At 40.1% G+C, this 17,930-nt stretch overlaps 2 protein-coding genes across 3 annotated transcripts; both read left to right on the top strand.

The window, feature by feature from the left end:
- The first annotated feature begins 3,585 nt into the window (after positions 1-3,585).
- On the top strand, positions 3,586-6,703 carry LOC100135949 (actin, alpha skeletal muscle 2). Its single transcript, XM_021581324.2, has 7 exons — positions 3,586-3,737; positions 4,659-4,795; positions 4,954-5,278; positions 5,407-5,568; positions 5,719-5,910; positions 6,009-6,190; positions 6,328-6,703. The coding sequence occupies exons 2-7, from the start codon at positions 4,667-4,669 to the stop codon at positions 6,469-6,471; spliced, it is 1,134 nt and encodes a 377-aa protein (XP_021436999.1). The 5' UTR covers positions 3,586-3,737; positions 4,659-4,666; the 3' UTR covers positions 6,472-6,703.
- A 266-nt stretch (positions 6,704-6,969) lies between these two features.
- Positions 6,970-9,995, top strand: ccsapb (centriole, cilia and spindle-associated protein b). Of its 2 annotated transcripts, XM_021581325.2 has the most exons (4): positions 6,970-7,645; positions 8,323-8,679; positions 9,089-9,363; positions 9,553-9,995. In XM_021581325.2, exons 1-4 carry the CDS (start codon positions 7,456-7,458, stop codon positions 9,721-9,723), a joined length of 993 nt encoding a protein of 330 aa, XP_021437000.2. In that variant the 5' UTR covers positions 6,970-7,455; the 3' UTR covers positions 9,724-9,995. The 2 variants fall into 2 exon arrangements, with proteins under 2 accessions (XP_021437000.2, XP_021437001.2); XM_021581326.2 differs by lacking the exon at positions 6,970-7,645 and having other exon boundaries at positions 7,674-8,679.
- Positions 9,996-17,930: the final 7,935 nt, after the last annotated feature.

The following is a 17,930-nucleotide window of genomic DNA, read 5'->3' as shown; positions in this document are numbered from 1 at the left end:
CCACCTGACAGGTGTGGCATATCAAGAAGCTGATTAAACAGTGTGATCATTACACAAGTGCACCTTGTGCACAATGCTACAGATGTCTCAAGTGATGAAGGAGCGTGCAAATAGCCTGCTGACTGCTGGAATGTCCACCAGAGCAGTTGCCAGATGCTTGAATGTTAATTTCTGTACCATAAGCTGCCTCCAATGTCGTTTTAGATAATTTGGCATTATGTCCAACCGGCCTCACAACCGCAGACCTCCACATCAGAGGAGTATTTCTGTCTGCATTAAAGTTCTTTTGTGGGAAAAAGCGCATTCTGATTGGCTGGAAGAACTTGACTGGCCTGCACAGAGCCGTGACCTCAACCCCATTGAACACCTTTGGGATGAATTGGAGCCAGGCGTAATCGGCCAACTTCAGTGCCTGACCTCACTAATGCTCATGTGGATGAATGGAAGCAAGTCCCCGCAAATAGCCTGCGCACCTGCCCAGTCATGCAAAATCCATAGACTAGGGCCTAATGAAATTATTTCAATTGACTGATGTCCTTATATGAACTGTAACTCAGTAAAATCTATGAAATTGTTGCATGTTGCGTTTATATTTTTGTACAGCATAATTTCAGTTCAGATATCTGGGCTATACAAAACAATTCCTTGGATTTTTGCCTAATCCTAATACACTACATGATAAAAGGTATGTAGACACCTGCTGGTCGAACATCTCATTCCAAAATCATGGGCATTAATATGGAATTGGTCCCCCCTTTGCTGCTATAACAGCCTCTCCACTCTTCTGGGAAGGCTTTCCACTAGATGTTGGAACATTGCTGCGGGGACTTGCTTCCATTCATCCACATGAGCATTAGTGAGGTCAGGCACTGAAGTTGGCTGATTACTCCTGGCTCCAGTTCATCCCAAAGGTGTTCAATGGGGTTGAGGTCAGGGCTCTGTGCAGGCCAGTCAAGTTCTTCCACACTGATCTCGACAAACCATTTCTGTATGGACCTCGCTTTATGCACGGGGCCATTGTCATGCTGAAACAGAAAAGGGCCTTCCCCAAACTGTTGTCACAAAGTTGGAAGCACAGAATCGTCTAGAATGTTATTGTATGCTATAGCGTTAAGATTTCCCTTTGCTGGAACTGAGGGGCCTAGCCCAAACCATGAAAAACAGCCCCAGACCATTATTCCTTCTCCACCAAACTTTACAGTTGGCATTGCGCATGGTGATCTTAGGCTTGTGTGTTGCTGCTTGGCCATGGAAACCCATTTCATGAAGCTCCCGACGAACAGTTCTTGTGCTGATGTTGCTTCCAGAGGCAGTTTGGAACTCGGTAGTGAGTGTTGCAACCGAGGACAGACGATTTGTATGCCCTACGCGCTTCAGCACTCTGCGGTCTCGTTCTGTGAGCTTGTGTGGCCTACCACATTGGGGCTTAGCTGTTGTTGCTCCTAGACGTTTCCACTTCACAATAACAGCACTTACCGTTGACTGGGGCAGCTCTAGCAGGGCAGAAATGGGATAAACTGACTTGTTGGAAAGGTGGCATCCTATGACGGTGCCACATTGAAAGTGACTGAGCTCTTCAGTACAGGCCTTTCTACTGCCAATGTTTGTCTATGAGGATTGCATGGCTGTATGCTCAATTTTATACACCTGTCAGCATCAGGTGTGGCTGTAATAGCCAAATCCACTAATTTGAAGGGATGTCCACATACTTTTGGCCATGTAATGTAGGTCAGGCCATGAAGTGCAGCCTATCTGTCATGAAAACACAGGCGCCAAATTAATGTGACTAGAAGAGACCTCTAAACCTCATCAAAGCTAGAATCCTTAATTGAAACAATAAAGCAGACACCCCATCTCGGTTTTGCTACAAATCTGAGGGATGGCCGTGGAGAAATGTAACCACTCTCAAATTCATAGACAGAGCTATGGATGCAAAGACTGGCCATCCATGACATCAACACTATAGTTTAATCAAAAAAGAAGAAAAAAAAAGAAAGTAGTTTAATCATATTTTGAGGCTGTTTGTTGACATTTACATTGTTTACTAACTGTGAGGTATACAAATATTATATTTGGGGTTTTGATGGGGTACGACAGTTGAACTAAGCTCATGAGGCGATTGGATTGAATCCCAGCCCTAGTTTATCCCTATTACACTCATATAAAAAAGGTTATAGAAAAGTTTATATCACTTGCTTCATATATGGCACCCCTAAAGGTTCTAGGCAGTTCAAGAAAATGGGTTAATTGGGCTTCTGTATTAAAACCTTTAGGGGTGCCATAATACATAATATACTAACAAGCAATAGAACCACTTTTATTTAGAACTTTTTTTCTAAGAGTGTAAGGTTCTCTAGCTCAGGCTGGAGTGGTCTTCTGAGTGGCTAAACTGGGGCATCACCTGCTGGGGCAGACAGTTGAGTGGCAGCAGCTGGGATTGCAGACCTTGTCAAACCAAACCAGCCTTGGATGTAGAGCTACTAAAAAAACGCTTTATTTATTTTGTACAACACAATATATAAGATCAAGTGAATGGAAGGACTAATTTTCACAGAATTTCAGTAGAAAATAATGCTCAGCAGCTATTCATTTTCATAAAGACATTCTAAGGTTAGATATGAGATTCTTGGATAGCTTATCGTGTCATGTGGTCTGGCTACACTGCTAACGGTTTAGACAGGGTCGTCATGCCAACACTGAATTAACCCTGGCCTCCTGTGGTCTCTGTCAACAAATGATTTGACTGGGGTGTTGCTGTGAGCAGGTGACCTGGACTATTTCTTTAAAAAAAAATATATATATACTGTATAATAAATGTATTAGACCTACTACAACTGGTTTTAAACCCAATAAATAACATACTATGCTGCTTACCATAACATGCTTAGTATCGCTGTTATGATCCGTTTCAGAGGATCTGTCTGACGCTGGCCATAAATACACTGATGGAATAATAATACCTTTATTTGGTCTTCTAACAAAATCTACATTTCAAAAAATGATAACTTTGTATGCATGCAAATAGCAAATAGCATCATGGAAATAGTTCTTTAAACGTATGCTACTACAGGCCTGAGTCAATGGGGCATCTGTCATTGTTTCGATAACCCACTGTGATCTAGAGCTCTAAACCGAGTAAAATACCAAAGATCAAACTAGCAAAAATTACAGACCAACCCATTGTTAAAACGGCTGTGCAATTGCATTAAAATTATATGAAAGGAATTCCATTCTCAAAGGAACATTCACATTTTTGTAATCAGCCTGCAGTAGTTTGACAGAACAAGAACGTAAACTACCTTCTTTCCTTGGTGTTGTCATTCCTATATGGCTATAAGGTTGGGGTCCTTGATAAGGGAAGGGCTTTCCAACCGGGATCCTGTTTGCAGTTAAAGTTTGCTATGCTATGAGGGTGTCTTACAAATCACAGGCTCTCCATATACGGCTCTGGCACCGTGGCTTGGAATCAGGACAACAGTCCCATACATGGAGAGCCCTGCAGCTCACTTCGAAACCGGGGAGCCCTGTAACCTGCCTTCGAAGTCTCCCCCTGTCACCCCGAAGAACCTAATATGGATGACGGCTGGGTAAATGTCCAATGGAATACGTAGACATTCCCAACGGTGGGTAAGGGAAATAGGCCGAACGCGGTGAGTATATAAGGTTGGAAGTGCCACTGTAGCTCGATCCAGCAGCAGTTGTTTTCCGTGTTCTGAGCTTCATTTGAGACAGACAAGGTAAGAACCTGGAATCAACACAAACCTCAAAGACTGGATCTACTATTTATGGATTAATTTCAATGGAAATACTCTTATTTGGTTTTATTTTACATCTGCGGGACCAATTAATATTACACAAGATACTGATAGTGATGTCACAGGCTCTTCACCTGAAGAAATTACTAATGGAATTGTATAGGCTACAACATGGGGAAGGGTAGAAGAGCGATAAAATATAAATGTTCCTTTCTATCAGATTATTTGGTAATTTCTGCAAATAATTGCAGAGATCATTACACTCATAGAACAAATTAGTGTAGGCCTATAACATGGGTATACAATAAGGAGAACATGTCCTGTAGGCAATTCAGCGGGCGACAACATCAATGGGTGAATCTCTCGGGCTAGAAGATCGAGGGTTCGAGATCTTCTCCCTGCTTGTTTCATTACATTAGTGTCAAACGACAGTGCAGGTGCTTGACCGGTGAGCGCGTTCCTGTAAAACGAAGAGTCGCAAACTAGCGCGAGGACCCGCTCTTTGAAAGGAGGGAGTAGTGTAACGACCCTGGGTTTATAAGCGCGGATATCGACTTTGTCGCTTGAGCATGCTTTCGCGGCACATTCGATAGTGCGCTGTACTTCGGTCTAAAAGGTCGAGGGTTCGAGACCTGCTCCCTGCCTGTTTCATTACAATAATATCGACATAGTAGCATGAGTAAATGTTATGATTATCTAAACAAGTCTTGTGTGTTAGCTTGACAGCTAACACACAGGACTTGTTTAGATAATCATAACATTTAGCTTGTACAATACATAATAAGTTGGACATACAGTTTCGGTGTGCATCCTGCGCTATCTTGTTCTGTGATGTGTTACAAAGCTCCGACGTGCGTGCGCCAAGCAGAAAAATTAACATACATCTTTACTTGAATTATTAAGAACCCAAGATGTGTGACGACGACGAGACTACTGCTCTTGTGTGCGACAACGGCTCCGGCCTTGTGAAGGCTGGCTTCGCCGGTGATGACGCACCCAGGGCTGTCTTCCCCTCCATCGTTGGTCGCCCTCGTCACCAGGTAAGATCTGCTCTCCAATGATGTTTGCAACAGGCCCATATTATGCATTTTCCCCCCCAGTAAATCCTGTATTGTCCATCTATACGTTCACACTTAATGTTTTGACTGGGAATAGGCTACGTCCCCATATAAACCAACGAGTCTCCTCTTTCCTCCAGGGTGTCATGGTCGGTATGGGTCAGAAGGACTCCTACGTAGGAGATGAAGCTCAGAGCAAGAGAGGTATCCTCACTCTGAAGTACCCCATCGAGCACGGTATCATTACTAACTGGGACGATATGGAGAAGATCTGGCACCACACCTTTTACAACGAGCTGCGTGTGGCCCCCGAGGAGCATCCCACCCTGCTCACTGAGGCCCCCCTGAACCCCAAGGCTAACCGTGAAAAGATGACCCAGATCATGTTTGAGACCTTCAACGTCCCCGCCATGTATGTTGCCATCCAGGCTGTGCTGTCCCTGTACGCCTCCGGTCGTACCACTGGTAAGGAATGCAGAGTTTACGCATCTAAATAAATAACTTGAAACAACATATCGGCTCCGTGTAGCCAACCATGTCTCTTTATTATGAGTTAATTCAGATGAATATTGACGTTTTGGTTTATGTTGAAGGTATTGTGCTGGACTCCGGTGATGGTGTGACCCACAACGTGCCCATCTATGAGGGTTATGCCCTTCCCCACGCCATCATGCGTCTGGATCTGGCTGGTCGCGATCTGACTGACTACCTCATGAAGATCCTCACTGAGCGTGGCTACTCCTTCGTCACAACTGGTGAGATTTCGTTTGCCTTGTTTTACTAACCATGAGAATGCCATGCGTAATCTGTCAAATGAGAAAAGACGCACAAGACGTTCGCATTTGGCTGTGCGTAATTGCAATAATTTGTTCCATTTTCTGAGCAAAAATACTTCTTCATTACAGCCGAGCGTGAGATCGTGCGTGACATCAAGGAGAAGCTGTGCTATGTGGCTCTTGACTTCGAGAACGAGATGGCCACTGCCGCTTCCTCCTCCTCCCTGGAGAAGAGCTACGAGCTTCCCGATGGTCAGGTCATCACCATCGGTAACGAGCGTTTCCGTTGCCCAGAGACCCTCTTCCAGCCTTCCTTTATTGGTACGTAATCATCGTATAACGGGTAGGGGTAATATATATGCCTGCTATGTTGGTCGAATTAAAGAGATTATGTTTCTAATATGATATGATCTGAACAGGTATGGAGTCTGCCGGTATTCACGAGACCGCCTATAACAGCATCATGAAGTGCGACATTGACATTCGTAAGGACCTGTACGCCAACAACGTGCTGTCTGGCGGTACCACCATGTACCCTGGTATTGCTGACCGTATGCAGAAGGAGATCACTGCCCTGGCCCCCAGCACCATGAAAATCAAGGTAATTATATAATCGACAACCCAATGACAATATTCTGACATTTAAAATAACTTTTTGGAAAAATAAAATAGATCTCAACAATACAATATTAATATGTCATGTCTTTTAAAACTAATACTCAACTTCATTCTCTATAGATCATCGCCCCCCCTGAGCGTAAATACTCCGTCTGGATCGGTGGCTCCATCCTGGCTTCCCTGTCCACTTTCCAGGCCATGTGGATCACCAAGCAGGAATACGACGAGGCAGGCCCCAGCATTGTCCACCGCAAGTGCTTCTAAACCTATCATCGTCTCCAGTGTCTGCTTTCTCTGGATCGCGAAGAGAAACAACATGTTGTTACTGGACTTTTTTTGCCACGCTTTTATTTTGTAACCATGTTACCTGGGGAGAAAATCTGCAAATGTCAACCAACATCAACAAGAACGAAACATGCCATGTTATTATTCAACATGTGAACGTGAATGTACATAAATACTAAGTTATTAAAGTCCATTATTTGGTATTTTCATACATTTCTGTTTTGTAATGAACAGCCTATGTTAGAAAAGACATACCATGATCATCATGCAATGAACCAATAGGCTTGGCTACTCGTGCACATGCACAGGTAGACTGCATGGCAAATTTAGGATTTTCATTCTGAATGCAATGGCACTGTGAGATAATAGGCTATTGGAAATACCAAGGTCAACCACATTAATTGTTATCAAATGTCACACATTCGGACGTTTACGCACGCGATAAAACTTAATGCAAACTGACTTGTGTGGAGTCTTAAGACTCTTGATTTGGCTTGGAGAGAGTGAAAGGTGACTCTCGGCTATTCCTTCGCTTGAATGTGCTATGCTTGCTCCTTCCCGGGTACTTTAAACTTCGCAGCAACACAGATTTGACACTAATCTCATATTCCAAGGACATATTCTTCATTTAGAATACATGGGCAAATAATTGAACACAGTTTTAGAGCAAATCTTTCACACATTTCAAACTCTTCAAAGCGCCCGCCCCATCCATCCTTTTGAAAAGACAGGTAGGCCTATCCACGATTTTGACCAAACATTGCTCTAGCTATTTAGCACACTGATTGCAGGTTACTAATCAGTTGCTCATATTAGGGCTGGAGCAAAACCCTGCGCACCAGCACTCCAGGAGTAGAGCTACTCAGCGCATTCTGCAGACATACATTTTAGCCACAACATTCCTGTATTCTAGGCAACATTTACCACCTATTTAAAAGCATCTGATCAGACTCATGTTATACCATGTTTCATTTGGTCTGTGCATTCTCACCCTATTCTCATATATTCGGCCACCTGTTGGGAGGAAATGGCATTCTAAATGGATCTCAACTCCGGGCGGGGCTTAGACGTAGCAAGCCTATGATTACAGCACACGAAACACCATCTGTTGTGTTTTGCTTCCGTGAAATCCGAGCCAGTAACTCTATATGCTGTAAGTATAATACATTAGAATGTTCAAACCTACGATTTGCAATACAGTTTCAGACATTCTATAGTCCTGTGCAGAATTAAATCGCATAGGCTACAGTGTGCATAATCTAGTTATCTTGCACATTTTGCATTCGTTGCAGTGTAAGCTACATTACCTACATTATATAGTCGTTTTATTGTCCTACTTAGTGTATTCTGACAATAGAATATGGAGATTGATATGCTATTATCAGCTTAATTTTCCAATAATAATCATGTTATACCAGTTTAATAATGAATTACATAGTGAATGCAATGCAATAACGATTACATTACAACACGCTTTATGGCTAATTTGCTAGAGCTTCAAATAAGAATTAATGATAAAAAAACAACCATTTCTCTACACTGAAAATATTATGGCATAAAATCTAGAAGAGTCGTTTGAAGAACGTCCTCTGTATGACGACGTTTTTTAAGAGGGCGGCGCATTAACGGGTGCGTCAAATTTGCATCACACAGCTGTTCAGCCATTGGCGTCTTCTCTCTAGGATTCGGACTACACCCCCTATGTTTTGGTTTAAATGTCTGGCGCGGGATGAGTATGCTAGGTATAGTCTGGTATTGCTCGCTACTATGTAACAGTTTTACATTGTAACAAGGCAGGAATTAATTCAAACACATTTTCTTTTTGATAAGGGTCTAACAAACGGAAATTAAGAATGGTTACAAAGAGGATCCGAACGGAGTATATGAAGAGATTCAAGGACCCGGAATGGGAAACCTACGCCAAGTGTTATGAGGAGATGATAAAGTACAGACTGACGAGAAGGCTTTTGGAACAAACTCATAATCCGTGGTTTTGGAACAATGACAGTGACTCGGAATCCAGCAGGTCCACTCCTCAAAATAATAAAGTTGAGCCATTGGTCCTAAAAGAAGATTCACAACGAGAATGTGCGAGAAAGATTCCACCTAAAGAACCATTGGAACAGAAGATCCCCATTTCAGAAGAACTGCAAGAAGTTGCTTCTCCGGAGACCTCGCCACCCATTGGTAAACATGTTTAAGGTCAATGTTTACAGTTTTATTATCAACTATTTAAATGTTTGTTTCATTATACATATATCCTCAGTAATTTTCTTACAATGTCTTGCACAATTTCACCCATATATTTGAGCTGTTTATGCAGATGGGAATTAGCTGTTAGCTAAATCTAGTAGCTAACAGCTACCTAAGACTCGTGTTTTTGTTGTACGTGGTCTCTGCCTGGTCAAATAATGTTAAAATAAAATAAATAAATAATGAAACAATAGGACTCTCATACTGATAAGTTAACATGGTAAGATAAAAAATATTTATATCACACTGTTAACTGTTTCTTCCTACAACACTTGCACATATTAAAAACTAAGGTATACTAAAACAATTATTGAACTCATGAGTATTCCTCATCCCTTCCTAGATGTACAGGGTGCTGTGGACGTCGGCTGTGGAGAGACAGAGGAAGAGAAGCTGGGACAAGGATTAATTGCCCCTGAGTCAGGGAAGAAGCCAGAGGCCCAAACTAAAACCAAACAGTCCAGAAAGCCCCCCAGGGCATGGAGCCAGCTACGGAAGCCCAAAGAGACTGACAAGAAAAACAGGCACCCATTTGCCCTGTATGGAGGGGGTGATAAGCCAGCTGAGATGGCTAGGAAGAAGACTCACAATGTGGGTCCAGCTGCATCAACCAAGGAGGTGATTACTCACAGCCAATGCAAATTCCAAAAGGTCTGTCAAGTGTTTAAGTGTAGTAGGTCAATGGGGTGGTTTGTCAGACCCAGATTAAGCCTAGTCCAGACCTAAAAGGAATGTTCAATGGAGAATCTCCGGTAACTGGCCCATAGTATTCCTTTACTTAATTTCACTAACTCTTGTGGTCCTCAGATCCACCAGTCTGCATTACGGGCCAAAACCAGACGGGAGGTTGAGAAGCAGGTGCAGAAAGTGGACAAGTGGAGAGTGCGGTCTGCAGAGCTGGAGAAAGTGACCATAACCAAACCTGACTTTGACCCCTGGATGACAGAGTACATGCGCTGCTTTTCTGCCAGGTCCTGATAGATATAGAGTGCAATACTTTTGATTAACATAGGACGGGGAATATGGTATTTGAAATCAAATCGAAAACATAAAGAATTATTTTGTTTCCAAAGTTTGCATTCACCATGCTTTTCTCACAGCTTTTAAAACTTTTTAATGTTCATACAGTACAGTCGTGGCCAAAAGTTTCGAGAATTACACAAATATTCATTTTCAAAGTCTGCTGCCTCAGTTTGTATTATGGCAATTTGGATATACTCCAGAATGTTATGAAGAGAGATCAGATGAATTGCAATTAATTGCAATGTCCCTCTTTGCCATGCAAATGAACTGAATCCCAAGAAAACAAGTCCACTGCATTTCAGCCCTGCCACAAAAGGACCAGCTAACATCATGTCAGTGATTCTCTCATTAACACAGGTGTGAGTTTTGACGAGGACAAGGCTGGAGATCACTCTGTCATGCTGATTGAGTTTGAATAACAGACTGGAAGCTTCAAAAGGAGGGTGGTGCTTGGAATCATTGTTCTTCCTCTGTCAATCATGGTTACCTGCAAGGAAACACGTGCCATCATCATTGCTTTGCACAAAAAGGGCTTCACAGGCAAGGATATTGCTGCCAGTAAGATTGCATCTAAATCAACCATTTATCGAATCATCAAGAACTTCAAGGAGAGCTGTTCAATTGTTGTGAAGAAGGCTTCAGTGCCCCCAAGAAAGTCCAGCAAGCTCCAGGACCGTCTCCTAAAGTTGATTCCGCTGTGGGATCGGGGCACCACCAGTACAGAGCTTGCTCAGGAATGGCAGCAGGCAGGTGTGAGTGCAACTGCACACACAGTGAGGCGAAGACTTTTGGAGGATAGCCTGGTGTCAAGAAGGGCAGCAAAGAAGCCACTTCTCTCCAGGAAAAACATCAGGGACAGACTGATATTCTGCAAAAGTTACAGGGATTGGACTGCTGAGGACTGGGGTAAAGTAATTTTCTCTGTTGAATCCCCTTTCTGATTGTTTGGGGCATCCGGAAAAAAGCTTATCCGGAGAAGACAAGGTGAGCTCTATCATCAGTCCTGTGTCATGCCAACAGTAAAGCATCCTGAGACCATTAATGTGGGGTTGCTTCTCAGCCTGTCCCTGATGTTTTTCCTGGAGAGAAGTGGCTTCTTTGCTGCCCTTCTTGACACCAGGCCATCCTCCAAAAGTGGGCTCACTCAATTTTGCCTAAGAACACAGCCATGAATAAAGAATGGTACCAACACATCCTCCGAGAGCAACGTCTCCCAACCATCCAGGAACAGTTTGGTGACGAACAATTCCTTTTCCAGCATGATGGAGCACCTTGCCATAAGGCAAAAGTGATAACTAAGTGGCTCGTGGAACAAAACATCAATATTTTGGGTCCATGGCCAGGAAACTCCCCAGACCTTAATCCCATTGAGAACTTGTGGTCAATCCTCAAGAGGTGGGTGGACAAACAAAACCCCACAAATTCTGACAAGCTTCAAGCATTGATTATGCAAGAATGGGCTGCCATCAGTCAGGATATGGCCCAGAAGTTAATTGACAGCATGCCAGGGCGGATTGCAGAGGTCTTGAAAAACAAGGGTCAACACTGCAAATATTGACTCTTTGCATCAACTTCATGTAATTGTCAATAAAAGCCTTTTCCACTTATGAAATGCTTGTAGTAACATATTAACACATTACAAAATATCTAAAGGCACTGAAGCAACGGTGAAATATTAATATATTAATATTTGTGTCACTCTCAACTTTTGGCCACGACTGTACACACCTACTCCTTCCAGGGTTTTTCTTTATCTTTACTATTTTCTACATTGTAGAATAATAGTGAAGACTTCAAAACTGAAATAACACACATGGAATCATGTAGTAACCAAAAAAGTGTAAAACAAATCAAAATATCTTTTATATTTGAGATTCTTCAAAGTAGTCACCCGTTGGCTTGACAGCTTTGCATTCTCTCAACCATCTTCATGAGGGAGTTACCTGGAAGGCATTTAAATTAACAGGTGTACCTTCTTAAAAGGTTATTTGTGTAATTTCCTTCCTTCTTAATGTGTTTGAGCCAATCAGTTGTGTTGTGACTAGGTAGGATGGCTATACAGAAGATAGCCCTATTTGGTAAAAGACCAAGTCCATATTATGTCAAAAACAGCTAAAATAAGCAAAGAGAAACGACAGTCCATCATTACTTTAACACGTGAAGGTCAGTCAATGGTTTCTTCAAGTGCAATTGCAAAAACCATCAAGCGCTATGATGAAACTGGCTCTCATGAGGACCACCACAGGATAGGAAGACCCAGAATTACCTCTGCTGCAGAGGATAATTTCATTAGAGTTACCAGCCTCAGAAATTGCAACCCAAATAAATGCTTCCCAGAATTCAAGTAAGACATCAACATCATGTGGTCAGAGGAGAATGCGTGAATCAGGCCTACATGGTCAAATTGCTGCAAAGAAACCACTACTAAAGGACACCAATAAGAAGAGACTTGTTTTGGCCAAGAAACACGAGCAATGGACATTTGACTGGTGGAAATCTGTCCTTTGGTCTGAGTCCAAATTTGAGATTTTTGGTTCCAACCGCTGTGTCTTTGTGTGACACCGTGTAGGTGAATGGATGATTTCCGCATGTGTGGTTCCCACCGTGAAGAATTGAGGAGGAGGTGTGATGGTGCTTTGCTGGTGACACTGCCAGGGATTTATTTAGAATTCAAGGCACACTTAACCAGCATGGCTACCACAGCATTCTGCAGCAATATGCCATCCCATGTGGTGTGTGCTTCGTGGGACTATCATTTGTTTTTCAACAGGACAATGACCCAACACACCTCCAGGCTGTGTAAGGGCTATTTGACCAGGAAGGAGAGTGATGGAATGCTGCATCAGATGACCTGGCCTCCACAATGACCTGACTTCAACCTAATTGAGATGGTTTGGGATGAGTTGGACCGCAGAGTTATGGAAAAGCAGCTGGTGGCTACTTTGAAGAATCTGACATATAAAATATATTTTTATTTGTTTAAAACATTTTGGGTTACTACATGATTCCATATGTGTTATTTCATAGTTTCGATGTCTTTACTATTATTCTAGAATGTAGAAAATAATAAAAATAAAGAAAAACCCTTGAATGAGTAGATGTGTCCAAACTTTTGACTGGTACTGTATATTCCTTAGTCCCTATAAAGTATTGCATCCAAATCATGCATTAACTTAATTCAAGTTTTACAACGATCATGCACAAAATCCTCTGAATGATGGAATTGTTTATCTTGCAGTAACAATGTGCAGTAAATAGTCCTCTGTTTGTGAAAACCCAATATCACCGTCCAAAGGTATTTATACACAGAATGACACTCGATAGTCCTGGTCTCAGCTTATTGCACTGCCAGGCCCCATCCCCCAGCCAAGGGTTACTCTCAGGAGGCATTAGGCTTAGGCGGTATACCGGGGTATTTTGAAATACAGACAGTATGATTTTCAAAACCATCTAGCAGAGGGCACGTGCTACGCTACTGCTTATAACTAACTAAAAGTTAACTAACGTGCCAAATAAATTATTTCCAACTCAGGACTCCAGCTATGCATTTGGTTTGCTGACCTGCAAGATCACTCTTATTGGTTACAACTGAAACAATCAATTCCCTCCTGTATCAAGATCCCTGCTGCCTAAATGAGCCTTTTGCCTTCTTTGTTAAGTTTGGAAAGAAATAGCGCTCCTTGTGTGCACTGCAAGTAATACCGTATACCCCAGTATGGTACAGGAACCGTGTGAAGGTATGAAAATCTGGACACAGCATAGATGTCATTGATAAACCTCTCCCAAAAGTGACCTCAATAGCACATTGACCTCAGTGACAATGTTCTGTACATACTGTAGATAATGAAGGTCAAAATTTAGTTTATGTGGATGTTCTCATGGTCAAATCTATTTTTTTGGGTGGTTCAGTATTGTGTTATGGTCTTCTGTTGTCATATATTCATTTTATTTGTCAGTATTATGTTTTAACACCACAGGTTTTATTGTAAAAGACCAGAAGACAACGTTTAGGACTAATTTGGATTAAATAATGTGCAATAAATAGATGCAATAAGTTGTAAATAACTAATATTATGTTTCAAATAGCTACAACAGGGTCAATGCTTTCGATTACAGTGATCATAACCACAGGATGCATGAAATGTAATAATCTACCAGCACCGGATAACAATTGATTCACTGATATCTGTGTGAGTAAGCTGCAGTACACAAAATGTCCATGTTGTGAAGTATAGAACAATAACAATTTACTGCAGCCATTACATGGAGGTCTTGATTTACTCAAAGCTTTGGGACATCTTCCTGTCAGTATAATGACCTGTCGGTGCTGAAGTGAATATGTTTATGTGAGGCTACATTACTTGGAATAAAGCCAGTAGGACTAGTGAGTCTAGATCACAGACAACCTGTAAGGAGGGAGCTCATGTCCAGCTCCAACAGATTCAAAATCTCACCACTATTTTCTTGTTAAAGTGTTATTTTGTATGTTCAAACTTAAATGTTTACGCTTTTACACATTTAAAAGTACTGATACTGAGATCAGATTGCATTTTGATATTGTGTGCTATGCTTAAAATAATGAATAAACTACTTTTTTTTACTGAAATGTGTGACTTGGAAAACATCCACCAGAAAATATTTATTACAGTAATGAGATTGAAAGGCATATTTCACCTGGATACTCAACAATTCGTCAGCACAACCACAAATATGCCTCAAATTATATCTAATGTTGGAATATCAATTAACAAAAATATGAATAATGCCATCCATTACTATGCTCATGTGTTACATTAAGGGGACAAGAGGGAAGGTGGGGAGAGGACATACCATCATGTAGTAGTGATGGGCATTTTCTGTACTGTAACTGTCAGTGCCTTCTCTCATGATGAACGTCATCACCTTCAAAAAACTGTAGTAGATCGGTCCTACCCTGGGGGGGGGGGGGGGGGTCAGTGGATTTACTGTCAGTCATCTCAACTCAATGGTGGCATTGCAGGTTGTCATTTCTGCAGTCACGTCGAGCCTGGAGAAGTGTTACATGTCTCGGGAACCATATTAATATATCGCAATCTTGCTCCTGCAAACTTCAATCTAAGCAGAGGAATGACATTCTGGAGACTGCCATTTCTAACAGGGAACTGAAAAGTCCCGATCTGCAATGGGAAAAAGGTCATTGAATGAAATGACTGGCGTCAATATTAACTTTGGTGCAAGGTGTCAAAAGGTAAGTAGATCACCGTGCATTAGCTTCCTGTCTGTGAGCCAGCTTATCCACCTATTTAATAACAAAACCTGCACAACTCCATAACTATATGATTACACAGATATTACTAATTAGACTGTTACTATAGTTTTATTAAATCAAATCAAATTTTATTGGTCACATACACATGGTTAGCAGATGTTAATGCGAGTGTAGTGAAATGCTTGTGCTTCTAGTTCCGACCATACAGTAATACCTAATAAGTAATTATAACAATTTCACAACAACTACCTTATACACACACAAGTGTAAAGGAATGAATAAGAATATATGGATGAGCGATGGCCGAACGGCATAGGCAAGATGCAGTAGATGGTATAGAGTACAATATATACATATGAGATGAGTAATGTAGGGTATGTAAACATTATATAAAGTGGTATTGTTTAAAGTGGCTAGTGATACATGTATTACATAAAGATGGCGAGATGCAGTAGATGGTATAGAGTACAGTATATACATATGAGGTGAGTAATGTAGGGTATGTAAACATTATATAAAGTGGTATTGTTTAAAGTGGCTAGTGATACATGTATTACATAAAGATGGCGAGATGCAGTAGATGGTATAGAGTACAGTATATACATATGAGGTGAGTAATGTAGGGTATGTAAACATTATATAAAGTGGTATTGTTTAAAGTGACAATTGAAACATTTATTACATCCAATTTTTCCATTATTAAAATGGTTTAAGCTGAGTCAGTATGTTGGCAGCAGCCACTCAATGCTAGTGATGGCTGTTTAACAGTCTACTGGCCTTGAGATAGAAGCTGTTTTTCAGTCCCTCGGTCCCAACTTTGATGCACCTGTACTGACCTCGCCTTCTGGATGATAGCGGGGTGAACAGGCAGTGGCTCGGGTGGTTGATGTCCTTGATGATCTACACAGGTAGACTTACTATAACATTCTACCTGTAATTAATTACTATTACTAGTAAGTGTTATTACACAGGTAGAATGTTACTATAGTATTTGGTGATTTGCACAGCTAGAATATTACTATAGTAATTAGTGTTATTACACAGGTAGAATATTACTATAGGAAGTGTTATTACACAGGTAGAATATTACTACAGTAATTAGTGTTATTACACAGGTAGAATATTACAATAGGAAGTGTTATTATACAGGTAGAATATTACTATAGGAAGTGTTATTATACAGGTAGAATATTACTACAGTAATTAGTGTTATTACACAGGTAGAATATTACTATAGGAAGTGTTATTCTACAGGTAGAATATTACTATAGGAAGTGTTATTATACAGGTAGAATATTACTATAGGAAGTGTTATTATACAGGTAGAATATTACTGTAAGGAAGTGTTATTACACAGATAGAATATTACTATAGGAAGTGTTATTACACAGGTAGAATATTACTACAGTAATTAGTGTTATTACACAGGTAGAATATTACTATAGGAAGTGTTATTACACAGGTAGAATATTACTACAGTAATTAGTGTTATTACATAGGTAGAATATTACTATAGGAAGTGTTATTACACAGGTAGAATATTACTGTAAGGAAGTGTTATTATACAGGTAGAATATTACTATAGGAAGTGTTATTATACAGGTAGAATATTACTATAGGAAGTGTTATTACACAGGTAGAATATTACTATAGGAAGTGTTATTATACAGGTAGAATATTACTATAGGAAGTGTTATTATACAGGTAGAATATTACTATAGGAAGTGTTATTATACAGGTAGAATATTACTATAGGAAGTGTTATTATACATGTAGAATATTACTATAGTAATTAGTGTTATTACACAGGTAGAATATTACTATAGGAAGTGTTATTATACAGGTAGAATATTACTATAGGAAGTGTTATTATACAGGTAGAATATTACTATAGGAAGTGTTATTACACAGGTAGAATATTACTACAGTAATTAGTGTTATTACACAGGTAGAATATTACTATAGGAAGTGTTATTACACAGGTAGAATATTACTGTAAGGAAGTGTTATTATACAGGTAGAATATTACTATAGGAAGTGTTATTATACAGGTAGAATATTACTATAGGAAGTGTTATTACACAGGTAGAATATTACTATAGGAAGTGTTATTATACAGGTAGAATATTACTATAGGAAGTGTTATTATACAGGTAGAATATTACTATAGGAAGTGTTATTATACAGGTAGAATATTACTATAGGAAGTGTTATTATACAGGTAGAATATTACTATAGGAAGTGTTATTATACAGGTAGAATATTACTATAGGAAGTGTTATTATACAGGTAGAATATTACTATAGTAATTAGTGTTATTACACAGGTAGAATATTACTATAGGAAGTGTTATTACACAGGTAGAATATTACTATAGGAAGTGTTATTATACAGGTAGAATATTACTATAGGAAGTGTTATTATACAGGTAGAATATTACTATAGGAAGTGTTATTACACAGGTAGAATGTTACTATAGGAAGTGTTATTATACAGGTAGAATATTACTATAGGAAGTGTTATTATACAGGTAGAATATTACTATAGGAAGTGTTATTATACAGGTAGAATATTACTATAGGAAGTGTTATTATACAGGTAGAATATTACTATAGGAAGTGTTATTATACAGGTAGAATATTACTATAGGAAGTGTTATTACACAGGTAGAATGTTACTATAGGAAGTGTTATTATACAGGTAGAATATTACTATAGGAAGTGTTATTATACAGGTAGAATATTACTACAGTAATTAGTGTTACACAGGTAGACTTACTATAGTAATTAGTGTTACACAGGTAGACTTACTATAGTAATTACAGTTTTATTACAGGTAGAACATCAACTTCATTTTTAGTGTTACCAAGTATTCGAAATGGATATTACAGACACACGTAATAAAGTGAGAGGAA

Source organism: Oncorhynchus mykiss, chromosome 23 (assembly GCF_013265735.2).
Source record: "Oncorhynchus mykiss isolate Arlee chromosome 23, USDA_OmykA_1.1, whole genome shotgun sequence".
In the NCBI taxonomy this organism is placed as follows: domain Eukaryota; kingdom Metazoa; phylum Chordata; class Actinopteri; order Salmoniformes; family Salmonidae; genus Oncorhynchus; species Oncorhynchus mykiss.
The sequence above is the reverse complement of the archived record's forward strand: the minus strand, read 5'-3'. Positions and strand labels throughout refer to the sequence as shown.

Coding starts and splice junctions, on each gene's coding strand:
- LOC100135949 (XM_021581324.2), top strand. CDS start 4,667: ATGTGTGACGACGACGAGACTACTGCTCTTGTGTGCGACAACGGCTCC. Junction 5,911..6,008: donor CTTCCAGCCTTCCTTTATTG/GTACGTAATCAT, acceptor TGATCTGAACAG/GTATGGAGTCTGCCGGTATT. Junction 6,191..6,327: donor CCAGCACCATGAAAATCAAG/GTAATTATATAA, acceptor CATTCTCTATAG/ATCATCGCCCCCCCTGAGCG.
- ccsapb (XM_021581325.2), top strand. CDS start 7,456: ATGTTTCATTTGGTCTGTGCATTCTCACCCTATTCTCATATATTCGGC. Junction 8,680..9,088: donor GGAGACCTCGCCACCCATTG/GTAAACATGTTT, acceptor ATCCCTTCCTAG/ATGTACAGGGTGCTGTGGAC. Junction 9,364..9,552: donor CAGCTGCATCAACCAAGGAG/GTGATTACTCAC, acceptor TGTGGTCCTCAG/ATCCACCAGTCTGCATTACG.